At 44.8% G+C, this 19,329-nt stretch overlaps 2 protein-coding genes across 5 annotated transcripts; one reads left to right on the top strand and one right to left on the bottom strand.

Moving 5' to 3' along the window:
* Positions 1-480: 480 nt before the first annotated feature.
* On the bottom strand, positions 481-7,041 carry qars1 (glutaminyl-tRNA synthetase 1). Its single transcript, XM_055932090.1, has 23 exons — positions 6,876-7,041; positions 6,149-6,299; positions 5,835-5,944; positions 5,564-5,639; positions 5,380-5,444; positions 5,199-5,252; positions 4,990-5,044; positions 4,827-4,898; positions 4,661-4,746; positions 4,439-4,525; positions 4,136-4,235; positions 3,920-3,998; positions 3,594-3,833; positions 3,409-3,501; positions 3,171-3,308; positions 2,656-2,743; positions 2,437-2,583; positions 2,257-2,358; positions 2,050-2,142; positions 1,699-1,829; positions 1,515-1,581; positions 1,246-1,371; positions 481-1,061 (listed from the first exon to the last, which is right to left on the bottom strand). The coding sequence occupies exons 1-23, from the start codon at positions 6,984-6,986 to the stop codon at positions 1,011-1,013; spliced, it is 2,322 nt and encodes a 773-aa protein (XP_055788065.1). The 5' UTR covers positions 6,987-7,041; the 3' UTR covers positions 481-1,010.
* A 168-nt stretch (positions 7,042-7,209) lies between these two features.
* On the top strand, positions 7,210-19,102 carry ogg1 (8-oxoguanine DNA glycosylase). 4 transcript variants are annotated; one of them, XM_055932092.1, is made up of 9 exons: positions 7,211-7,345; positions 7,428-7,502; positions 16,001-16,133; positions 16,311-16,678; positions 16,822-17,001; positions 17,123-17,304; positions 17,948-18,095; positions 18,192-18,241; positions 18,423-19,102. In XM_055932092.1, the coding sequence occupies exons 3-9, from the start codon at positions 16,024-16,026 to the stop codon at positions 18,594-18,596; spliced, it is 1,212 nt and encodes a 403-aa protein (XP_055788067.1). In that variant the 5' UTR covers positions 7,211-7,345; positions 7,428-7,502; positions 16,001-16,023; the 3' UTR covers positions 18,597-19,102. The 4 variants fall into 4 exon arrangements, with proteins under 4 accessions (XP_055788069.1, XP_055788067.1, XP_055788068.1 ...); XM_055932093.1 differs by having other exon boundaries at positions 15,983-16,133; XM_055932091.1 differs by having other exon boundaries at positions 7,211-7,502; positions 15,983-16,133.
* The last annotated feature ends 227 nt before the right edge of the window (positions 19,103-19,329 follow it).

Genomic DNA, 19,329 nt, shown 5'->3' with positions numbered 1-19,329 from the left:
ATCTCACTTTCCGTTTTTCCAGTTAAATCTTTTCCACATCCAAAAGCTTGAACATAACATTTGCTCAGCACTGTAGTAGGTAACATTATTTTAGTGAAGAACCCTGACAGCAGGGTAATAATGACTGTGGGTACTGTGTTTTAGAAACAGCATCTGTCCCAGTCCACCTTAAAGAGCTTCCTACTGGTCTCTTGCCTAGTTAAGGGAGACCACAGTAACTGCAAATTATTCTTGTGGAGCAGGGACAAGTCTGGGCAGGCAATAGTTAATTCGCATGGACTCTACTTCCTCAGAAAGTGGTCTGTGTTCTTCCCACAATGCAAGTGTGCCTTTGAGTGGATTGTGTCATGAGTGAGTGAATGTCATCCCTTTCACTGCTTTTTAAAATTAATTTTTGTATTTCCCTTTCACTGTTAAAGTTGATTAAGAAACACACCTACATTAACCCAAGGTAAACACTGACTCAGACACATTGTAATATCTATTTTACAATTGTTTTTCATGGTTTTATTCATGGTTTCCTCTCAAATGTGTCACCAAATGTTGCATTTGTAAGCATCTATGTTGTGTGAGATCAGTAGAGCCAAGCTTGATGATGATGATACATTTGACAATGGACTCAGAGCTTGACAGGATGGGTTTACATCATACAAACTTACAGTAACACCCTTATTACCCCAATTATAAATTAGTTGTGGTCCTCAAAAGGAGGTACCTTGCAACAGTTTCCAAGTCTGTGCAAATGCTAAATTGAAAGATGCCCGAAAACCCCTATTCTGGATTTCAAATCGACTCCTAAGCACATCTGTAGATCTGGATAGGTCTATTCAATATGGCAAAAAGTCCAACAAGCCTATCAGAGGTCTATCAAGATGGAGCATTGCTTATACCCATTGATACTTTCAGATCTAAATCATGTCAGGTGTAGGGGACAGGGGTTGATTTCGGATTCAGACATGTTTGAGGGCTCATGGGAAGCAGGCAGTCCAGCTTGATCTCATTCTGCCCAATCACATCTTCCCAGGATCCTCTTTGAGGGTGACTGTTCTGTTGAAGACGAGCTGCAGGGAGAAGAACGCTGCTGTTACCCTCTGGCTCATGCTCTATGGAAATTTCTCTTAGGTCACCAACTTCATAAGATGACATTATACATTTCAAAGTAAACAATTGAATAACACCCCAGTTCTCACTCCTTTTTGCCACCTGTGTCAATCAACTATTCAGTTTCTGGTTGGTGGACCATACCTTGTCTGCTGTGCTGTCTGGGTCCAGTGCGAAGTAGCCCACTCTCTCAAACTGGAACTTATCAAACACCTTCGCCTTGCTCACGGAGATGTCCACCAAGGCACTGTCAATCACTTGCAGGGAGTTCTGGGGGACAGAGAGGACATAGGAAACATTTTGACATGGGTGCATCTCAAGCATCCTCTCCTTGTCTCCTTTCCTTAAAATCAGCATGTGTGTATGTGCGGAGGTTGTGTGTGTCCATGACAGTAACACTTAGACACACTCACAGGGTTGATATCACTTAGGAAGCCGCCGGGCACCTCAGACGGGTCCTCAGGATTTTTGTGAAGGAATCTGTGGACAGACAAAAAAATAAATAATTGACAGCGAGAGAGAAATCATTCCAGACAGATGTATTTACAGACGTGTCTCTCTCACAGACACACACGCAAAGCCTCTTCAGTGACTCACAGTCTTTCGTAGAGACGAATTTCACACTTCTGGGGCTCGCTGACCCAGTGGATGAAGGCCTTAGGTTTCTCTGCAGCCTCATGGGAACTACAGCAATACACCTCCAACTCCACCACCCTGCCCTGGGCGTCCTGAGAGAGATGGAGAGCGAGGGAGAAACAGAGTAAGAAGGCAGAAGATAATAGCAAAGTGAGAGAATCAGAGAGAGGAAAGGCAGAGGACAGATGAGGTGTGGGGGACAGAAAGAGGACTTTAACATCCTGCCAGGACAAACAGGCATGTTTGTAGGTATATAGTCTTAACATGGTTCTTTGTTTTTTGTAGTCTTTCAATCTGAGAGAAGCAGCTCACCTTGATGACCTTCTGTACAGAGATGACATAGCCAGCATGCCTCAGGCCTACTGGCTGATCTGGGGTCAGGCGCTTGTAGCCCTTCTCCATCACCTACAGAGGGAGATTGTGTGTGAGAGAGCAGCAGGGTTAACACACACACTTACAATGTACACAGACCTTGTATTGCGAGCATGCGCACTAAGACCCACACAACTTGTCACCTACCTCTCTAAAGTCGCTCTGCTCGATGAAGATGGTGCGTGTAAATGGAACAACATGGCTGCCCATGAACTCATTGGCCGGGAAGTCAGGCACACGGACATCATTCTAGGAGAGAAGATAAATAAATGGTTCGCATTCGCACTAATCCTTGTAGCAAAAGTAATTGTGTGAGTGTTTACATACCCGTATGCCCTCAGGCAGGTTGGTGATGGTGACTTTGAGGGGCTCCAGGACGGCCATGGCTCGGGGGGCGTGGTCATTCAGCACATCCCTCACACACGACTCTAACATGTGGGGCTCCATTGTTGCCTGGGCAACAGTCACTCCCACCTGGCAAGATGGAATAAAACATTCAAACAATAGTATTGCTTACTCCACCATCTCTCGATCCCTCTCTCGTACCTTTGCACAGAAGTTGTTGATGGCCTCAGATGGGAAGCCCCTCCTCCTCAGAGCAGTCAGAGTGAAGAGACGAGGGTCATCCCAGTCCCTGCGAAACACAAACCGTCAGTGGAAGTCTCTCTCACACACACAGACAGTTACTTTGGCAAAAATAATGTAGTTTGGCTCTGGAAACAAATAATTTGGTTGGGAGAAATCCAGATTTTCATACCATCATACGCTATTACCGAATGTGCACGCAAGGTGCTATAACAAAAACACGAAACAATTTAAGCAACAGGGATCTTGATCCAGGAGGGGATTTAATGTCTCTGCTGTAACCAAGAAGCTTGATATTGAAAACTAGCCACTTAGCTAGCAAGTAAGCAAACCAAATGCATAGCTGGAGCCCTGAGCTGGATCATACCGTTTCAAAATACCCCGGTATACGGTATATTGCCCAAGCCTACAGTTTGGCCATAGAAACAAATAGTTTTGCCTTAAACAGGATTTCCATACGTGTGTGTAATGCTGACCTGACAGTTCCTTCCTCCACCAGTTTGATGATCTTCCTCTTGGAGACCACGGTGTAGGTGAGGTTCAGACGGCCATATTCCCACTGCACAGGGCAGTACACGTCCAGAGCATTACACAGCCAGAAATACGATGACCGCCTGAAGGACACACACAAGCATATTAAGAGAATCAAAGGTTCTAAAGAACCAACAATTTAAAGGAATGTTGACCCAGAAACAACTACAACACACAGCATACCTGGCCTGGAACTCCTTGGTGCAGAGTGAGTGTGTGATGTTTTCAATGGAGTCACACAGACAGTGGGTGTAGTCATAGGTAGGATAGATACACCTGTGAAGAAAAAAGTCAGGAGGGGGTAGAACAGTGATGAGTATAATGAACTGTTAGAAGAAACGCTAAACAACTGTGTGTGTGTATATTACCATGCGTCCCCAGTGCGATGGTGGGCTGTGTATTTGATCCTGTAGGCCACGGGGTCCATCTTGCCGTCCTCCATCACTATCTTCATCCTGACTGTGGCCTCTCCCTCAGCGAACAGGCCCCGCCTCATCCTGTCAAACAGCACCAATGACTCCTCAGCAGGACGCTCTCGCCATGGTGACGGGGGCGGATTGTGACCCTTCAGCTCCTCCCCCCGCTGGTGACACACGTAGGCATGGCCCCTAGAGAGATGAGCAAACACAGACACACACATGCAAATTGTTCCACACATATGAGAATAAAGAGAAACACAGATAGCGTCACCTACCTACGGATGAGGTCCACTGCCAGGTCGTAAAGTCTCTGGAAGTTGTCGGAGGCATGAGTGATTTCATAAGGCTTATAACCTGAGGCACACACATTCAGATGTTGCAATGTGTTATGGTTGACTGGCATGTCATTACCAGTCAGTGCTAAACCATTCTCTGGATGCTTTGCCAGTGTTGTTGTGATGTTAGGGTAACATTGTGCAATGGACACTCACCCAGCCATTCCACCATGTCTTTGATGGCAGTGAAGTACTTCTCCTCTTCCTTTTCTGGGTTAGTGTCATCATACCTCAAGTAGCAGATCCCATCGTTAGCCTGAGGGAGAGAGGACAAGGAGAGAGGAAAAGAGGACAACACACAATTGTGATACTGTGTTATGGTCAGGGTTCTGTCAAGTACCCCATATAAAATCAACCCTTAGCCTTTACCAATAAGCTAAACGTAGCCAAAGCTATACTTAGCCTTCTGGTAGTGGTTAAGAGTGGTGCTGGTGGGTGGAGTGTGTGTCAGGGTCATACCTTAGCGTAGCCAAAATTAAAGTTGATGGCTTTGGCGTGACCAATGTGAAGAATACCGTTGGGCTCCGGAGGGAAACGAGTGCGAATCTACAGTAATATAGAGAGGCGAGAGAAAAACCAAGAGAGATCAATTAGTGAGTGATCAACAGTTTCACCTGCAGGCAGTATGAACCTTAAATGCATTCTGGTCATCCCACCTGTGACATTCCCTTATCTCCATACCTGTCCTCCAGTGAACTCCAGATGCTGCTTCAACAGGTCCATGGTTTTAGGAGTGACCACATAGCCCTCTGTTTTATAGTTCTCTCCTGGAGAAACAGGTCAGAGGCCAGGGGTTACAAGCTAGTATACTTAAATTGGTCATGGATGAAGTGTGTCTCCATCTCACCTGGTTTGTGGAAATTCAAGGCCACTCCTCTCAGCTGATCCATCAGCAATCTGCCCTCAATCTTTAACTCCCCTACACACACACACAAAAGTATGTCAACACCCCTGTAACAGGGTGACCACTTAACCCAGAGCAGCTTTATGTGGAGTCCCCAGGTCATTACCATTCATAGTGAGCTCCTCCTTCACCTCACCATCTGGAGCCTTAGCCTTCTGAGCCTGCACATATTGTTATTAATTTAGTACATTTTATGTGATTATGCAGTCACATAATGGATTGATCCATTAGTAAAATTATCTGCACTTTTGTGTGTGAAATATGATTACACATTTTTTTTTATAGATAGCCATGTTGAGCTGTGTTAAATGTTACCTTGGGTTTCTTCTCCAGGTCAGCCTCTGTCTTTGGGCCCAGGAGATGGAGGACCTGAGAGGGAACGGGGTCAGGATTGAACACAGGGTCACAATATAAACACACATCTGAGGTACAGTATATATATGTTGATATACACAATGCCTTCAGAGGACAAACATAAATGTATTGCTACACACACCTGCATGTCCACCTCGTTTTTGATCATCTTCCCATCAGCCCACATCAGGCCGCCACGAGCCTCACCTGTGAAGACAGAGGCACTCTCAATGAGACTCACATCCTCTCCTCCTTACCAACACAGATATTCATTTCCTCCAGTCCCAGAGGAGGTAATCAATATTCTATCAGGGCTGTATTCTTACCCATGAGCAGTCCCATGTTAAAACGGTACCTCTCCTGCAGCAGCTGGTCTTTGTGCTTCTTGATCACTTTTTCCACCTGTAACATACCACTGTTAGTCAAACCCCTCACACTACCTAGCAACTGTTAATAATCATCATCACTGGACAGAGACTATGTTTACAACATGACAACATTGCATGCAGCATTATGGGTAAACAGGACATCTCTGGGCCCTCTAGTTAGGGCTAAAGCCAGATGTTTTTCCAGGTCAAAATAAGCTCAAGTCCTCACCTTGTCTTCTATCTGCTCTGGTGTTATGACCACTCCCACTCCACACAAAGACTCAAACTCCTGCTGGTTGATAGGGTCCTGGGGATGGCTCTTCACAAACTCCAAAGCAGCTAGAGAGACGAGAGGAGCATGTTTAAACAGTCTGACACATTATGGATAGTTCACCCCAAAATCAAAGTGTCTTTGTGTGTGTGAGACAGAGAGAGAGATACAGAGACAGAGAGAGAGGAATGGCCACGAGACAAAATGCTGATGACATACAGTCAACTACATTAATCAGCAATGTCAGGAAACGTGTGTTTGTGTGTGTGTACCTGCTAGTTGCAGCTCTGTACAGATCTTGCGTTGAGCGATGTGATCTGTGAGGAAGCCCAGGCGTTTGGGGTCTCGAAGACGAGAGGCCATTGTGTACAGGAGGGTCCCTGTCGCTTTGTCCACTCCTGCCACCCCAAGCACCCGCTGGGCCTTTGGAAATCAACCAGTTGGAATAAATAGTGTTACAAATGTCAACACCACTTAACACTATTGAAACCAGTGTTTAGGCCAATACCAAGTTCCAGAGTAGACTAGACCTGGAGATGAACTGACAGGAAAGCTGTCAATTGAATAGTCTGGATTGCTACTTTCAAGAACAAGTGCAGTACAGTGGAAATCCGGGTTATTTTTAGCTGGTCAAGTCAGGGTAAGATGAATTCTAATGACAGGGTACACTAGAAAGAGGACTCCAAAGAAAATTAAAAGGGGCAGGCCTATAACACGTGTATGTGAAAATTTACAGTGAACTATCAGGTCTTTTCTTTCACTATTATCCTTGATTTGTCAATAATACGTTAGAATGTACGTATTCACTCAGACTCATATCGAAGTATGAACTTGTCTGACTGAAATAAATGCAACAGCCAAAAAGAGTCAGTGAAATGACTAACGTTACTAAACTAGCTAACGTTAGAGGGTTTATGATCCTGTCAATACTGTCAAATATAACGTTACCCACGCCCGAGCTGCCAAGATTTCATAATTTCCCAATCTCTGAAGTCATACCTGTGCAATAGCATCCTTTAGGGCAGAACATAAGGCATCATTTTTCAAAGTCTCCTTCGCTTTCTGCTCACTTAGCCCGATAGAAGTGAATAGTGTCAACGGATCCGCCATCTTTTACAATTTACAACAGCCAAACACGTTGCAAAAAACCATTTGTCTATAGGGGCGGGGGTACTTCATAATCACGGAAAGAATGAAAGGACAGTCATGTGAACCAATCATGTCGCGTCTTTTGGACCAATCATGAATGCTGTTTGTTGAAGACGTTATATTACGCTCTCTCAACAAGCCAATCGTTGGTTGTGGTGATTTCAGGAGGCTCCTGAGGAGGGGAGGTTTCACAAATGTGTTGGTTGGTTGCATCAGACAGTAGACGAATGAAATGAGAAGTTTGAGTCATTCCTAAAAAAATCAGTAATACGCAGAATAATATTAGAAATATTAACTAGGAAGTCAAATTGGCTGTTAATGTAAGAACGAAGTGACAAATATATTATGTTAGTCAAAGATGTTAGGTCACTCTGCGTAATCTTTATTTTCCATTCTCAACAGTCAAACACCGGGAAAGTCATTATAGGCCCACACACATCCAGGGATTGAAGATACGTGTAAACATCTGCTCTCAAAGTAAGATTGTGAAGCTATAACTTCTTGGAATGACAAGCTGGTTTTAACTTAGATTTGCGTAATATGTTAGCTACTCTACTATGATTTTGAGGTGACTCATAGCATGTGGAGCTAACCTAATTAGTAGCCTGTAGACTAGCTAGCTAACTACTAACTTAACTAGTTATTACCAGAGCAAGAGCCGAAGTAATCAGTATACTGTAACGATCCTGGGTTTATAAGCGCGGAAATCGACTCTGCCGCACGAGCATGCTTTTGGGGCACAGTCGATAGCGCGCTGGACTTCGGGCTAGAAGGTCGAGTTTATATTTTTATTTATTTCACCTTTATTTAACCAGGTAGGCTAGTTGAGAACAAGTTTTCATTTGCAACTGCGACCTGGCCAAGAAAAAGCATAGCAATTCGACACATACAACAACACAGAGTTACACATGGAATAAACAAAACATACAGTAGAACAAAAGAAAACAAAAAGTCTATATACAGTGAGTGCAAATGAGGTAAGATAAGGGAGTTAAGGCAATAAATAGGCCATGGTGGTGAAGTGTTTTACAATATAGCAATTAAACACTGGAATGGTAGATGTGCAGAAGATGAATGTGCAAGTAGAGATACTGGGGTGCAAAGGAGCAAGATAAATAAATACAGTATGGGGATGAGGTAGGTAGATAGATGGGCTGTTTACAGTTTATTTACTGTTTACGGCTATGTACAGGTGCAGTGATCTGTGAGCTGCTCTGACAGCTGGTGCTTAAAGCTAGTGAGGGAGATATGAGTCTCCAGCTTCAGAGATTTTTGCAGTTCGTACCAGTCATTGGCAGCAGAGAACTGGAAGGAAAGACGACCAAAGGAGGAATTGGCTTTGGGGGTGACCAGTGAGATATAACTGCTGGAGCGCGTGCTACGAGTGGGTGCTGCTATGGTGGCCAGTGAGCTGAGATAAGGCGGGGCTTTACCTAGCAGAGATTTGTAGATAACCTGTAGCCAGTGGGTTTGGCGACGAGTATGAAGCGAGGACCAACCAACGAGAGCGTACAGGTTGCAATGGTGGGTAGTGTATGGGGCTTTGGTGACAAAACGGATGGCAATGTGATAGACTGCATCCAGTTTGTTGAGTAGAGTGTTGGATGCTATTTTATAGATGACATCACCAAAGTCGAGTGAATAATGCTTTGTTGCGATATAGGAAGCCGATTCTAGATTTAATTTTGGATTGGAGATGCTTAATGTGAGTCTGGAAGGAGAGTTTACAGTCTAACCAGACACCTAGGTATGTAGTTGTCCACGTATTCTAAGTCAGAGCCGTCCAGAGTAATGATGCTGGACGGGCGAGCTGGTGCGGGCAGTGATCAGTTGAATAGCATGCATTTAGTTTTACTTGCGTTTAAGAGCAGTTGGAGGCCACGGAAGGAGAGTTGTATGGCATTGAAGCTCGTCTGGAGGTTAGTTAACACAGCGTCCAAAGAGGGGCCAGAAGTATACAGAATGGTGTCGTCTGCGTAGAGGTATATCAGAGAATCACCAGCAGCAAAAGCAACATCATTGATGTATAGAGAGAAGAGAGTCGGTCCGAGGATTGAACCCTGTGGCACCCCCATAGAGACTGCCAGAGGTCCGGACAACATGCCCTCCGATTTGACACACTGAACTCTATCAGAGAAGTAGTTGGTAAACCAGGCGAGGCAATCATTTGAGAAACCAAGGCTGTCGAGTCTGCCAATAAGAATGTGGTGATTGACAGAGTCGAAAGCCTTGGCCAGGTCGATGAATACGGCTGCACAGTAATGTCTCTTATCGATGGCGGTTATGATGTCGTTTAGGACCTTGAGCGTGACTGAGGTGCACCCATGACCAGCTCTGAAACCAGATTGCATAGCGGAGAAGGTACGGTGGGATTCGAAATGGTCGGTAATCTGTTTGTTAACTTGGCTTTCGAAGACCTTAGAAAGACAGGGTAGGATAGATATAGTCTCTAGCAGTTTGGCTCTAGAGTGTCACCCCCTTTGAAGAGGGGGATGACCGTGGTAGCTTTCCAATCTTTGGGAATCTCAGACTATACGAAAGAGAGGTTGAACAGGCTCGTAATAGGGGTTGCAACAATTTCGGCCGATCATTTTAGAAAGAGTGGGTCCAGATTGTCTAGCCTGGCTAATTTGTAGGGGTCCAGATTTTGCAGTTCTTTCAGAACATCAGCTATCTGGATTTGGGTGGAGAAATGGTGGTGGCTTTGGCGGGTTGCTGGGGAGGGTGCCGGGCAGTTGACCGGGGTAGAGGTAGCCAGGTGGAAAGCATGGCTAGCCGTAGAGAAATGCTTATTGAAATTCTCAATTATGGTGGATTTTATCGGTGGTGACAGTGTTTCCCAGCCTCAGAGCAGTGGGCAGCTGGGAGGAGGTGCTCTTATTCTCCATTGACTTTACAGTGTCCCAGAACTTTTTTGAGTTAGTACTACAGGATGCAAATTTCTGTTTGAAAAAGCTAGCCTAAGCTATCCTAACTGCCTGTGTATACTGGTTCCTAACTTCCATGAAAAGTTGAGTATCGCGAGGGCTATTTGATGCGTATGCGGTACGCCACAGGATGTTTTTGTGCTGGTCAAGGGCAGACAGATCTGGAGTGAACCAAGGGCTATATCTGTTCCTGGTTCTACAATTTTTTAATGGGGCATGCTTATTTAAGATGAGGAAAACACTTTTAAAGAATAACCAGGTATCCTCTACTGACGGAATGAGGTCAATATCCTTCCAGGATACCCGGGCCAGGTCTATTAGAAAGGCCTGCTCGCTGAAGTGTTTTAGGGAGCGTTTGACATTGATGAGGGGTGGTCGTTTAACCACAGACCCATTACGGACGCAGGCAATGAGGCCGTGATCACTGAAATCCTGGTTGAAGACAGCAGAGGTGTATTTAGAGGGCAGGTTGGTCAGGAAGATGTCTATGAGGGTGCCTGTGTTTACGGATTTGAGGTTGTACCTGGTAGGTTCATTGATCATTTGTATGAGATTGAGATTGAGGGCATCTAGCTTAGATTGTAGGACGGCCGGGGTGTTAAGCATGTCCCAGTTTAGGTCACCTAACAGTACGAGCTCTGAAGATAGATGGGGGTGGATGGAAACGCTAGCCAGGAGTTGTCACCCGGGATTGCGGTTAGCTAGTTGCGAAGATCCAGATGAAAATGTTCAGAGTTTGCGGTAGGAATCCAGGGATATGGAGAGAAATAGGTCTGTTATGTTCTGGTGTGAGTCACGTTGTTGGTTCAAGGCCTGCTCCCTGCCTGTTTCATTACAATACGTTATTCCACTAACGTTAGCTATCTTTGTTATTACACAAGTTGCAAGCTAGGTAACGTTAGGTAACGAAGCCTACTCCCTAACTTTGTTTTATTCACTGCTTTAGCACACTCTCCGGATGGCCTAGCCGTGTCTGAATCCTACCGATCCTTGACTTCAGCGATGTCATTTACAACATAGCCTCCAACACTACTCAGTAAATTGGATACAATCTATCACAGTGCCACCCGTTTTGTCACCAAAGCCCCATATACTACCCACCACTGCGACCTGTATGCTATCGTGGGCTGGCCCTCGCTTCATATTCGTCCCCAAACACACTGGCTCCAGTTCATCTATAAGTCTTTGCTAGGTAAAGCCTGCCTTATCACAGCTCACTGGTCACCGTAGCGGCACCCACCCATAGCACGCGCTCCAGCAGGTATATTTCACTGGTCACCCCCAAAGCCAATTCCTCCTTTGGCTTCCTTTCCTTCCAGTTCTCTGCTGCTGGAACGAATTGCAAAAATCACTGAAGCTGGAGACTCATATCTCCCTCACTATCTTTAAGCATCAGCTGTCAGAGCAGCTCACAGATCATTGCACCTGTAAACAGCCCATCTGTAAATAGCCCATCCAACTACCTCATTCCCATATTGTTTGTTTTTTTGCTCCTTTGCACCCCAGTATCTCTACTTGCACATTCATCTTCTGCACATCTATCACTCCAGTGTTAAATTGCTAAATTGTAATTACTTCGCCACTACGGCCTATTTATTGCCTTACCTACCTAATCTTACCTCATTTGCACAAACTGTATATAGATTTTGTCTATTGTATTATTGACTGTACATTTGTTTATTCCATGTGTAACTCTGTGTTGTTGTTTGTGTCGCACTGCTTTGCTTTATCTTGGCCAGGTCGCAGTTGCAAATGAGAACTTGTTCTCAACTGGCCTATCTGGTTAAATAAAGGTGAAATATTTGTAATTTTTTAAAAGTTAACTAGCTAACGTTACTGACAGATTAATTCTTACACGGAACACAAACCCGGCTGCGTGCGTGCACCATCGTGCATACATTTATTTTGTCCCCCCACACCAAACGCGATCACGACACGCAGGTTAAAATATCAAAACAAACTCTGAACCATTTACATTAATTTGGGGACAGGTCGAAAAGCATCAAACATGTATGGCAATTTAGCTAGCTAGCTTGCACATGCTAGCTAATTTGTCCTATTTAGCTAGCTTGCTGTTGCTAGCTAATTTGTCCTGGGATATAAACATTGAGTTGTTATTTTACCTGAAATGCACAAGGTCCTCTACTCAGACAATTAATCCACACATAAAACGGTCAACCGAATCGTTTCTAGTCATCTCTCCTCCTTCCAGGCTTTTTCATCTTTGAACTTATATGGTGATTGGCATCTAAACTCTCATAGTATTACCTCGACGACCGGCAAAACAATTTGTCTTTCAATCACCCACGTGGGTATAACCAATGAGGAGATGGCAAGTGGGTACCTGTTTCTATAAACCAATGAGGAGATGGGAGAGGCAGGACTTGCAGCGCGATCTGCGTTAGTAATAGGAATGACTTCTATTTTAGCCCTTGGCAACACAGATGCTCGTTGGCGCAATAATTGACTAACATGGATTTCTAAATTTATTTTGCAACATTCGCGCATGTGACGTGTCTGGTCTGGTCAGCATGTTACCAACATCAATCAGATACATGACTAATTGATTAGTGTCTGTAATGTGTACACAATCTTTATAATAATCCACTTGTATTTTGATTTAGGGTTGTTTTTTGTTAGTTTTTTTTGGGGGGGGGGGGGGGGTAGATCAGCTTTCTTGTTGCAGACAGATTGTAGGTCCTACCAATTTAATTGTTTGCATAATGTATTTTTATTATTTTCTCCATACTTTTTTCCCTCTACCCTGACATCCATACCCTAATTGGAGTAAACTAATGGATAACAATACTTCTACTGCTACTTACAGCTATTTCACTCACATCTATGGTACCTGTAGTTAAATAATTATACATATATTCTGAATTTCCTCTTTCTTCAAGTGCTGTATTTTCACCCACACTGGCCAATCCAAGATTCATTCTGATTTTAACTCCACTGTTTTTATTGTATGGAAAACTGATGATGGTGGTGTGCACTTTGTATGCATTGAGTCAAAGATGTGATTTCTCTATCATTGACGTGACAAGACTATGTCGGTGAGTAAATAATTAGCCTCTGCCCTCCGTTATATTGGCGAACGTAGCTACAATCACTAGAGCACCAACTGACGAGCTCAGTTCAAGACTATCCTATCAACAAGACCTGAAGGACTGTAGGGAGTTGTGGCTGAATAAGGACATGGACACACCTAGACACACCTAGCTGTTTTTCTATGCATCGTAAAGACTGAATGGCAGCTTCGGTTAAGGGGGAGGTGTGTGTCCCTTTGTTATCAACAGCTGGTGCGGGATCTCTATTGTTAAGTCTTGAGGTTTTACTCACCTTAGAATACCTCATGATAAGCTGCAGACCATACTATTTACCAAGAGCTTTCATCTATAGTTTTTGTAGCTTTGTATTTACCACCACAAACCAAAGCTGGCAGTAAGACCGCACTCAACGAGCTATATGGGGCCATAAGCAAACAAGCAAATGTACATCCAGAGGCGGCACTCCTAGTGGCCAGTGATTTTAATGCAGGAAAACTGAAATTTGTCTTTCCTCATTTTTACTAGCATGTCACCTGTGCAACTAGAGGCGAAAAAACTCTAGATCACCTTTACTCCACACTTAGAAATGCAGACAAAACTCTCCCTCACCCTCCATTTGGCAAATCCGACCATAACTCTATCATCCTGATTCCTGCTTACAAGCAAAAACTCAAACAGTAATTACCAGTAATGCGCTCAATACGGAAGTGGTCCAATGAAATGGATGCTAAGCTACAGGACTGTTTCGCTAGCACAGACTAATATCTTCCGGGATTCATCCGATAACATTGAGGAGTATACCACATCAGTCACCGGCTTCATTAATAAGTTCATTGATGACGTTGTCCCCACAGTGACTGTACGTACATATCCCAACCAGAAGCAATGGGTTACAGGCAACACCCACACTGAGCTAAAGGCTAGAGCTGCCGCTTTCAAGGAGTGAGATACCTGTCCGGACGCTTATAAGAAATCCTACTACGACTGACGAGCTATCAAACCGTCAAAACGTCAATACAGGACTAAGATCAAATCTACTACGCCAGCTCTGATACTCAGATGTGGCAGGGAAACAAAGGGAAACCCAGCCGCGAGCTGCCCAGTCACGCAAGCCTACCAGACGAGCTATATTCTATGCTCGCTTCGAGGCAAGCAACACTGAACCATGCATGAGAGCACCAGCTGTTCCGGATGACTGTGTGATCTTGCTCTCCTTAGCCAATGTGAGTAAGACCTTTAAACAGGTTAACATTCACAAGGCCACGAGGCCAGACGGATTACCAGGACGCTTACTCAGAGCATGCACTGACCAGCTGTCAATTGTTTTCACTGACATTTTCAACCTCTCCGTGACCCAGTTTGTAATACCTACATGTTTCAAGCAGACCACCATAGTCCCTGTGCCCAAGAACGCCAAGGTAACCTCTCTAAATGACTATCGCCCCGTAGCATTCAAATCTGTAACCATGAAGTGCTTTGAAAGGCTGGTCGTGGCTCACATCAACACCATTGTCATCCCAGACACCCTGGACCCACTCCAATTCGCATACCGTACCAACAGATCCACATATTACGCAATCTCTATTGCACTCCACACTGCCCTTTCCCACCTGGACAAAAATAACACCTAGGTGAGAATGCTGTTCATTGACTACAGCTCAGTGTTCAACACCATAGTGCCCTCCAAGCTCTGGGACAGAACACCTCCCTCTTCAACTGGGTCCTGGACTTCCTGACAGGCCGCCCCCCAGGTGGTGATGGTAGGCAACACACATCCGCCATGCTAACCCTCAACACGGGGGCCCTGCAAGGGTGCATGCTTAGTCCCCTCCTGTACTCCCTGTTCACCCATGACTGCGTGGCCACGTACAATTAAGTTTGCTGACAACAAGCGGTGGTTGGTTTGATCACCACTGACAGTGAGACAGCCTATAGGGAGGAGGTCAGTGAGGACAACAAACTCTCCCTCACTGTCAGCAAGACAAAGGAGCTGATCGTGGACTACAGGAAACGGAGGGTCGAGCACGGCTCCATCCACATAGACTCATCTGTAGTGGAGCGGGTCGAGAGCTTCAAGTTCCTCGGTGTCCACATCACTAAGGAATTATCATGGTCCACACACACCAACACAGTTGTAAAGAAGGCATGACAAATCCTTTTCCCCCTCAGGAGGCTAAAAAGATTCGGCATGGACTTTTAGATCCTCAAAGTTCTACAGCTGCACTATCGAGAGCATCTTGACTGGCTGCATCACCACTTGGTATGGCAACTGCTTGGCATTGGACCACAAGGAGCTACAGAGAGTAGTGTGTATGGCCCAGTACATCACTGGGGCAGAGCTCCCTGCCATTCAGGACCTCTATACCAGGCGGTGTCAGAAGATGACCCAAGTCATAGACTGTTCTCTCTGCTACCGCACGACAACCGATACCGATGCACCAAGTCTAGAACCAACAGAACCCTGAACAACTTCTACCCCCAAGCCATAAAACTGCTAAATATTTAGTCCAGGTAGCTATTGGTTAACTGTTTAACTATCTGCATTGACCCTTTTTGCACAAACTCTTTTGACTCATCACATACTCTGCTGCTACTGTTTATTATCTGTCCTGTTGCCTATACTCTACCTATATGTATGTACCTCAATTACCTCATACCCCTGCACATGGACTCGATACTGGTACCCCGTGTAATAGCCAAGTTATCCTTACTCATTGTGTATTTATTCTATTATTTATCCTTTTTCTCTGCATTGTTGGGAAGGGCCTGTGAGTAAGCCTTTCACTGTTAGTTTGTTGTTTACAAATTGTGACAAATAGCATTTTATTTTATTTTGTTGCTACACTCTTAGATAAAAAGGTGCCATCTATGACCTAAAAGGGTTCTTCTGCTGTCCCCATAGGAGAATAGTTCTCCTATGGGAATAGGCGAAGAACCCTTATTTCAAAGAGTTCATGGCCTCCACTATCCATCTCATCAGATATCTCTGATACTACAGTATGTGGTGAGTGATCCAGCACTATGTCCCAGCATGCATTGCTGTCGGCAGGGACCAAGTCATGGCGCTCCCTGGCCTGCTCACGATCAGAGCTCCGTTTGGACCTCACACTAGGCTGCGGACAGAGCTTCCGGTGAGTTCCTTTGACCACAGCTTTGCTGATTTTATAGAGCATTGGCAGGCCATATGTTACATGAACCAGGGCTCTGCCAAAGGCATTAGCAAGTATTGAAATGATCTCTAATTCACTCACTACCTCTCAAACCATTTATCCTAACCCTCTGTCGTCCCACCCTCTTTTCCCTGCCAGCTGGCGAGAGACAGGGGATGGCCACTGGACCGGAGTGATGGGGGGACGAGTGTGGACTCTCACCCAGACAGACGACACACTATGGTACCACACATACAATAGCCCCAACACCATAGGAGCGGATAAGAGGAAGCGGAGTGCAGGTTCCCTGCTCCAGGGGTCAAAGGGGTCAGGGAAAAGATCAAAGGGAGTGATAGAGGTGAAGGAGGAAGAAGAGGGGGAGCCAGTGGCTGTGACCCCTGACCCAGACAGGAAGGAGGAAGAGCTGCTGAATGATTATTTCCAGCTGAAGGTGAAGCTGGGGGATCTGTACAGAGATTGGGGAGCAGCCGACCCACACTTTAACAGCATTGCCAAGATCTTCACAGGTAAGTTGGTCCGTGTTTTTAATACTGTGTCTGTATCTATTATGTCTCTTCCGTGTGTGTGTGTGTGTGTGTGTGTGTGTGTGTGTGTGTGCGTGCATGTGCGTTTAATACTTTACAGTGTGTGTGTTCTGTCTCTCCCCCAGGTGTGCGTATGCTGCGTCAGGACCCCACAGAGTGCCTGTTCTCCTTCATCTGCACCTCTAACAACCACATCTCTCGTATCCAGGGCATGGTGGAGAGGCTGTGCCAGTCCTTGGGCACCCCTCTGTGTCAGCTGGACCAGACCAGCTACCACGACTTCCCCTCCCTGCATGCACTCGCAGGTTCCACCTCCACTACCACCAACACTACTCTGGCTGATTGTCTGACATCTGTCTATCTCTCTTTTTCAAATCCTTTGTTTTTTCAAATGTTTTCACATGTCCTCTGGGATCTGATTGACAGACAACAGTGTGGAGGCTTGTCTGAGGGACCTGGGGTTTGGGTACAGGGCCAGGTTCCTGCAGCAGAGTGCCAGACAGATCCTGGACTCTCACGGTGGGCCCCATTGGCTCCAGGGGCTCCGCAGTGTCCCCTACCTGCAGGCACGTGACGCACTGCGCACCCTGCCCGGGGTAGGCCCCAAGGTATGCCTCAACCCTTCAGGACAATTAAGGGTGCATAACATAGTAAATGTAGACATAACATAGTAAATGTAAATCCGGGACACTCAAATTTGTATGATATGTTACGTTTGGTATGGTTACATAAGACGGATAGTTACTTAGGGTGGATGTATAGCGAAACGAATCTGATCATGGACAACTCTAGAATTGTATCTAATTAGCAACTTTTCAACAGCTTACTACTTTTTAGCTAATTTGCACCGACAGTACATAGCATGTTAGCTAAACCTTCCCCTAACCTTAACCCTTTAACCTAACTCTTAAACTTAACCCTCGCTAACTTTAGCCAGCTCGCTAATGCTAACCACCTAGCTAGAATTCGTAACATATCATACATTTAGCAAATTCACAACAAGTTTTTCAAATTCTTAACATATTGTCCGTTTTGCAAATTTGTAACATAATACGATTTGTAATTTGTAACATATACGAAATGAATGATTCACATCCACAAATGAATACATTCCATATGAAACTTAACGTATCATATTAAACGAAGTGTCTCGGATTTGCATACAGAATAATACTAAATGCTCTGAGACCAGGTTGATTATACATTTATTATACACAGGCATAGAAAGTGTTACCTGGGTTCCCCTTGTAGGTGGCAGACTGTGTGTGTCTGATGTCTCTGGAAAAGGCCTGTGTTGTGCCTGTGGATACACACGTGTGGCAAATCGCAAAACGAGACTACAGTTTTGCGGCGGGCAACGGGCAGAAGAGCCTCACAGACAAGGTCCACCGTCAAATAGGTGAGGATTCACGGTACAAGGAGGTGTTTAACAGGCTTTAACAGTGTCCTTCTGAATATTACCAATCACTAATTGACTGATTTTGTTTCTGCACAGGGGACTTCTTCAAGCAGCTATGGGGTCCTTATGCTGGTTGGGCACACTCGGTGAGAAAAATAACTGGTGGTCAGAATCCATCCACTCATCTGTTCACTTCCTCTCTCTGCTCTCTCTCACTCTCACTCTCTTTCTCTAATCTATCCATCCATCCAACTTGAAACACCGGTAACTTGAACTTTCAATAAATCATGCATTGATGTCAATGGAGCTTGACTGTCACTCTCTCAGGTGTTGTTCTGTTCTGACCTGAAGAAGTTCCAGAAGCTGAAAGAAACACACTCTCTGAAACAGGAGGAGGAGGAGAAGGTCAAGATAAAGGTGGAGGGAGAGGGAATAAACAAGAACATTCAAAAAATGTGTAATAGAAAGGTGAAAATGTCTGTGAAGGAGGAGGTGGAGTGAGGTCAGTAGAGGTTATGTGTTGGTGATTTATGTTAGCTCAGGAAGCTAACCTGAATGTATGTCATTCTTTGCACACCTCTCTGGAGCAACTAGGCTATGAGTCTGACAGTCTTACCTTTTCTCTTCAGGTTCATGACATGATTAACTGCAAACCAAGGTCACTGTCAGTGGAGATTGTTCCTGATCACTTTGTAGAATGATGTAAGACAGAGCTATAAATGTGATACACGTTATAAAAGAGAGAGTTCACTCTGAACCAGACTTCTCACATTATCTGTCATACATTTGTGTTCAGCTCTAAACTGAAGGCTGGTGTTTAATTTTACTGCGATTTCTGTCTGTAAATTAAGCTCTATAGGTATGTGTCATTTTCCACTGCCGTCTCTACATATGAACTACACACATAGAAACCGTGTGTTTATCATATCTTTTCTAGATTAATGGACCACTACACAGACTCTGTAACAGTTCATTTTTATACTGAAATAAACAGGTTTTGGACTATTTTCCTTTGTCAGTGTTGTTTGGAGATTATGCACACATTTTGAATAAGTCTAGTTGTGGATAATCCCACTCCTTTGATCCCCTATATTTGTCTTTCTATCAGTGTAGTATGCTTAGACCATAGAGTTAGAGGACTCTAGTTGGATAAATGGGACATATATCAAAATATTATATCCCTATTATTCTCTATGACCCAGACAGAAAAGGTGCAGAGTGTCAGAGGTGGCCT

The sequence above is a fragment of the Salvelinus fontinalis genome, chromosome 8 (genome assembly GCF_029448725.1).
Source record: "Salvelinus fontinalis isolate EN_2023a chromosome 8, ASM2944872v1, whole genome shotgun sequence".
Lineage (NCBI taxonomy): Eukaryota > Metazoa > Chordata > Actinopteri > Salmoniformes > Salmonidae > Salvelinus > Salvelinus fontinalis.
The sequence above is the reverse complement of the archived record's forward strand: the minus strand, read 5'-3'. Positions and strand labels throughout refer to the sequence as shown.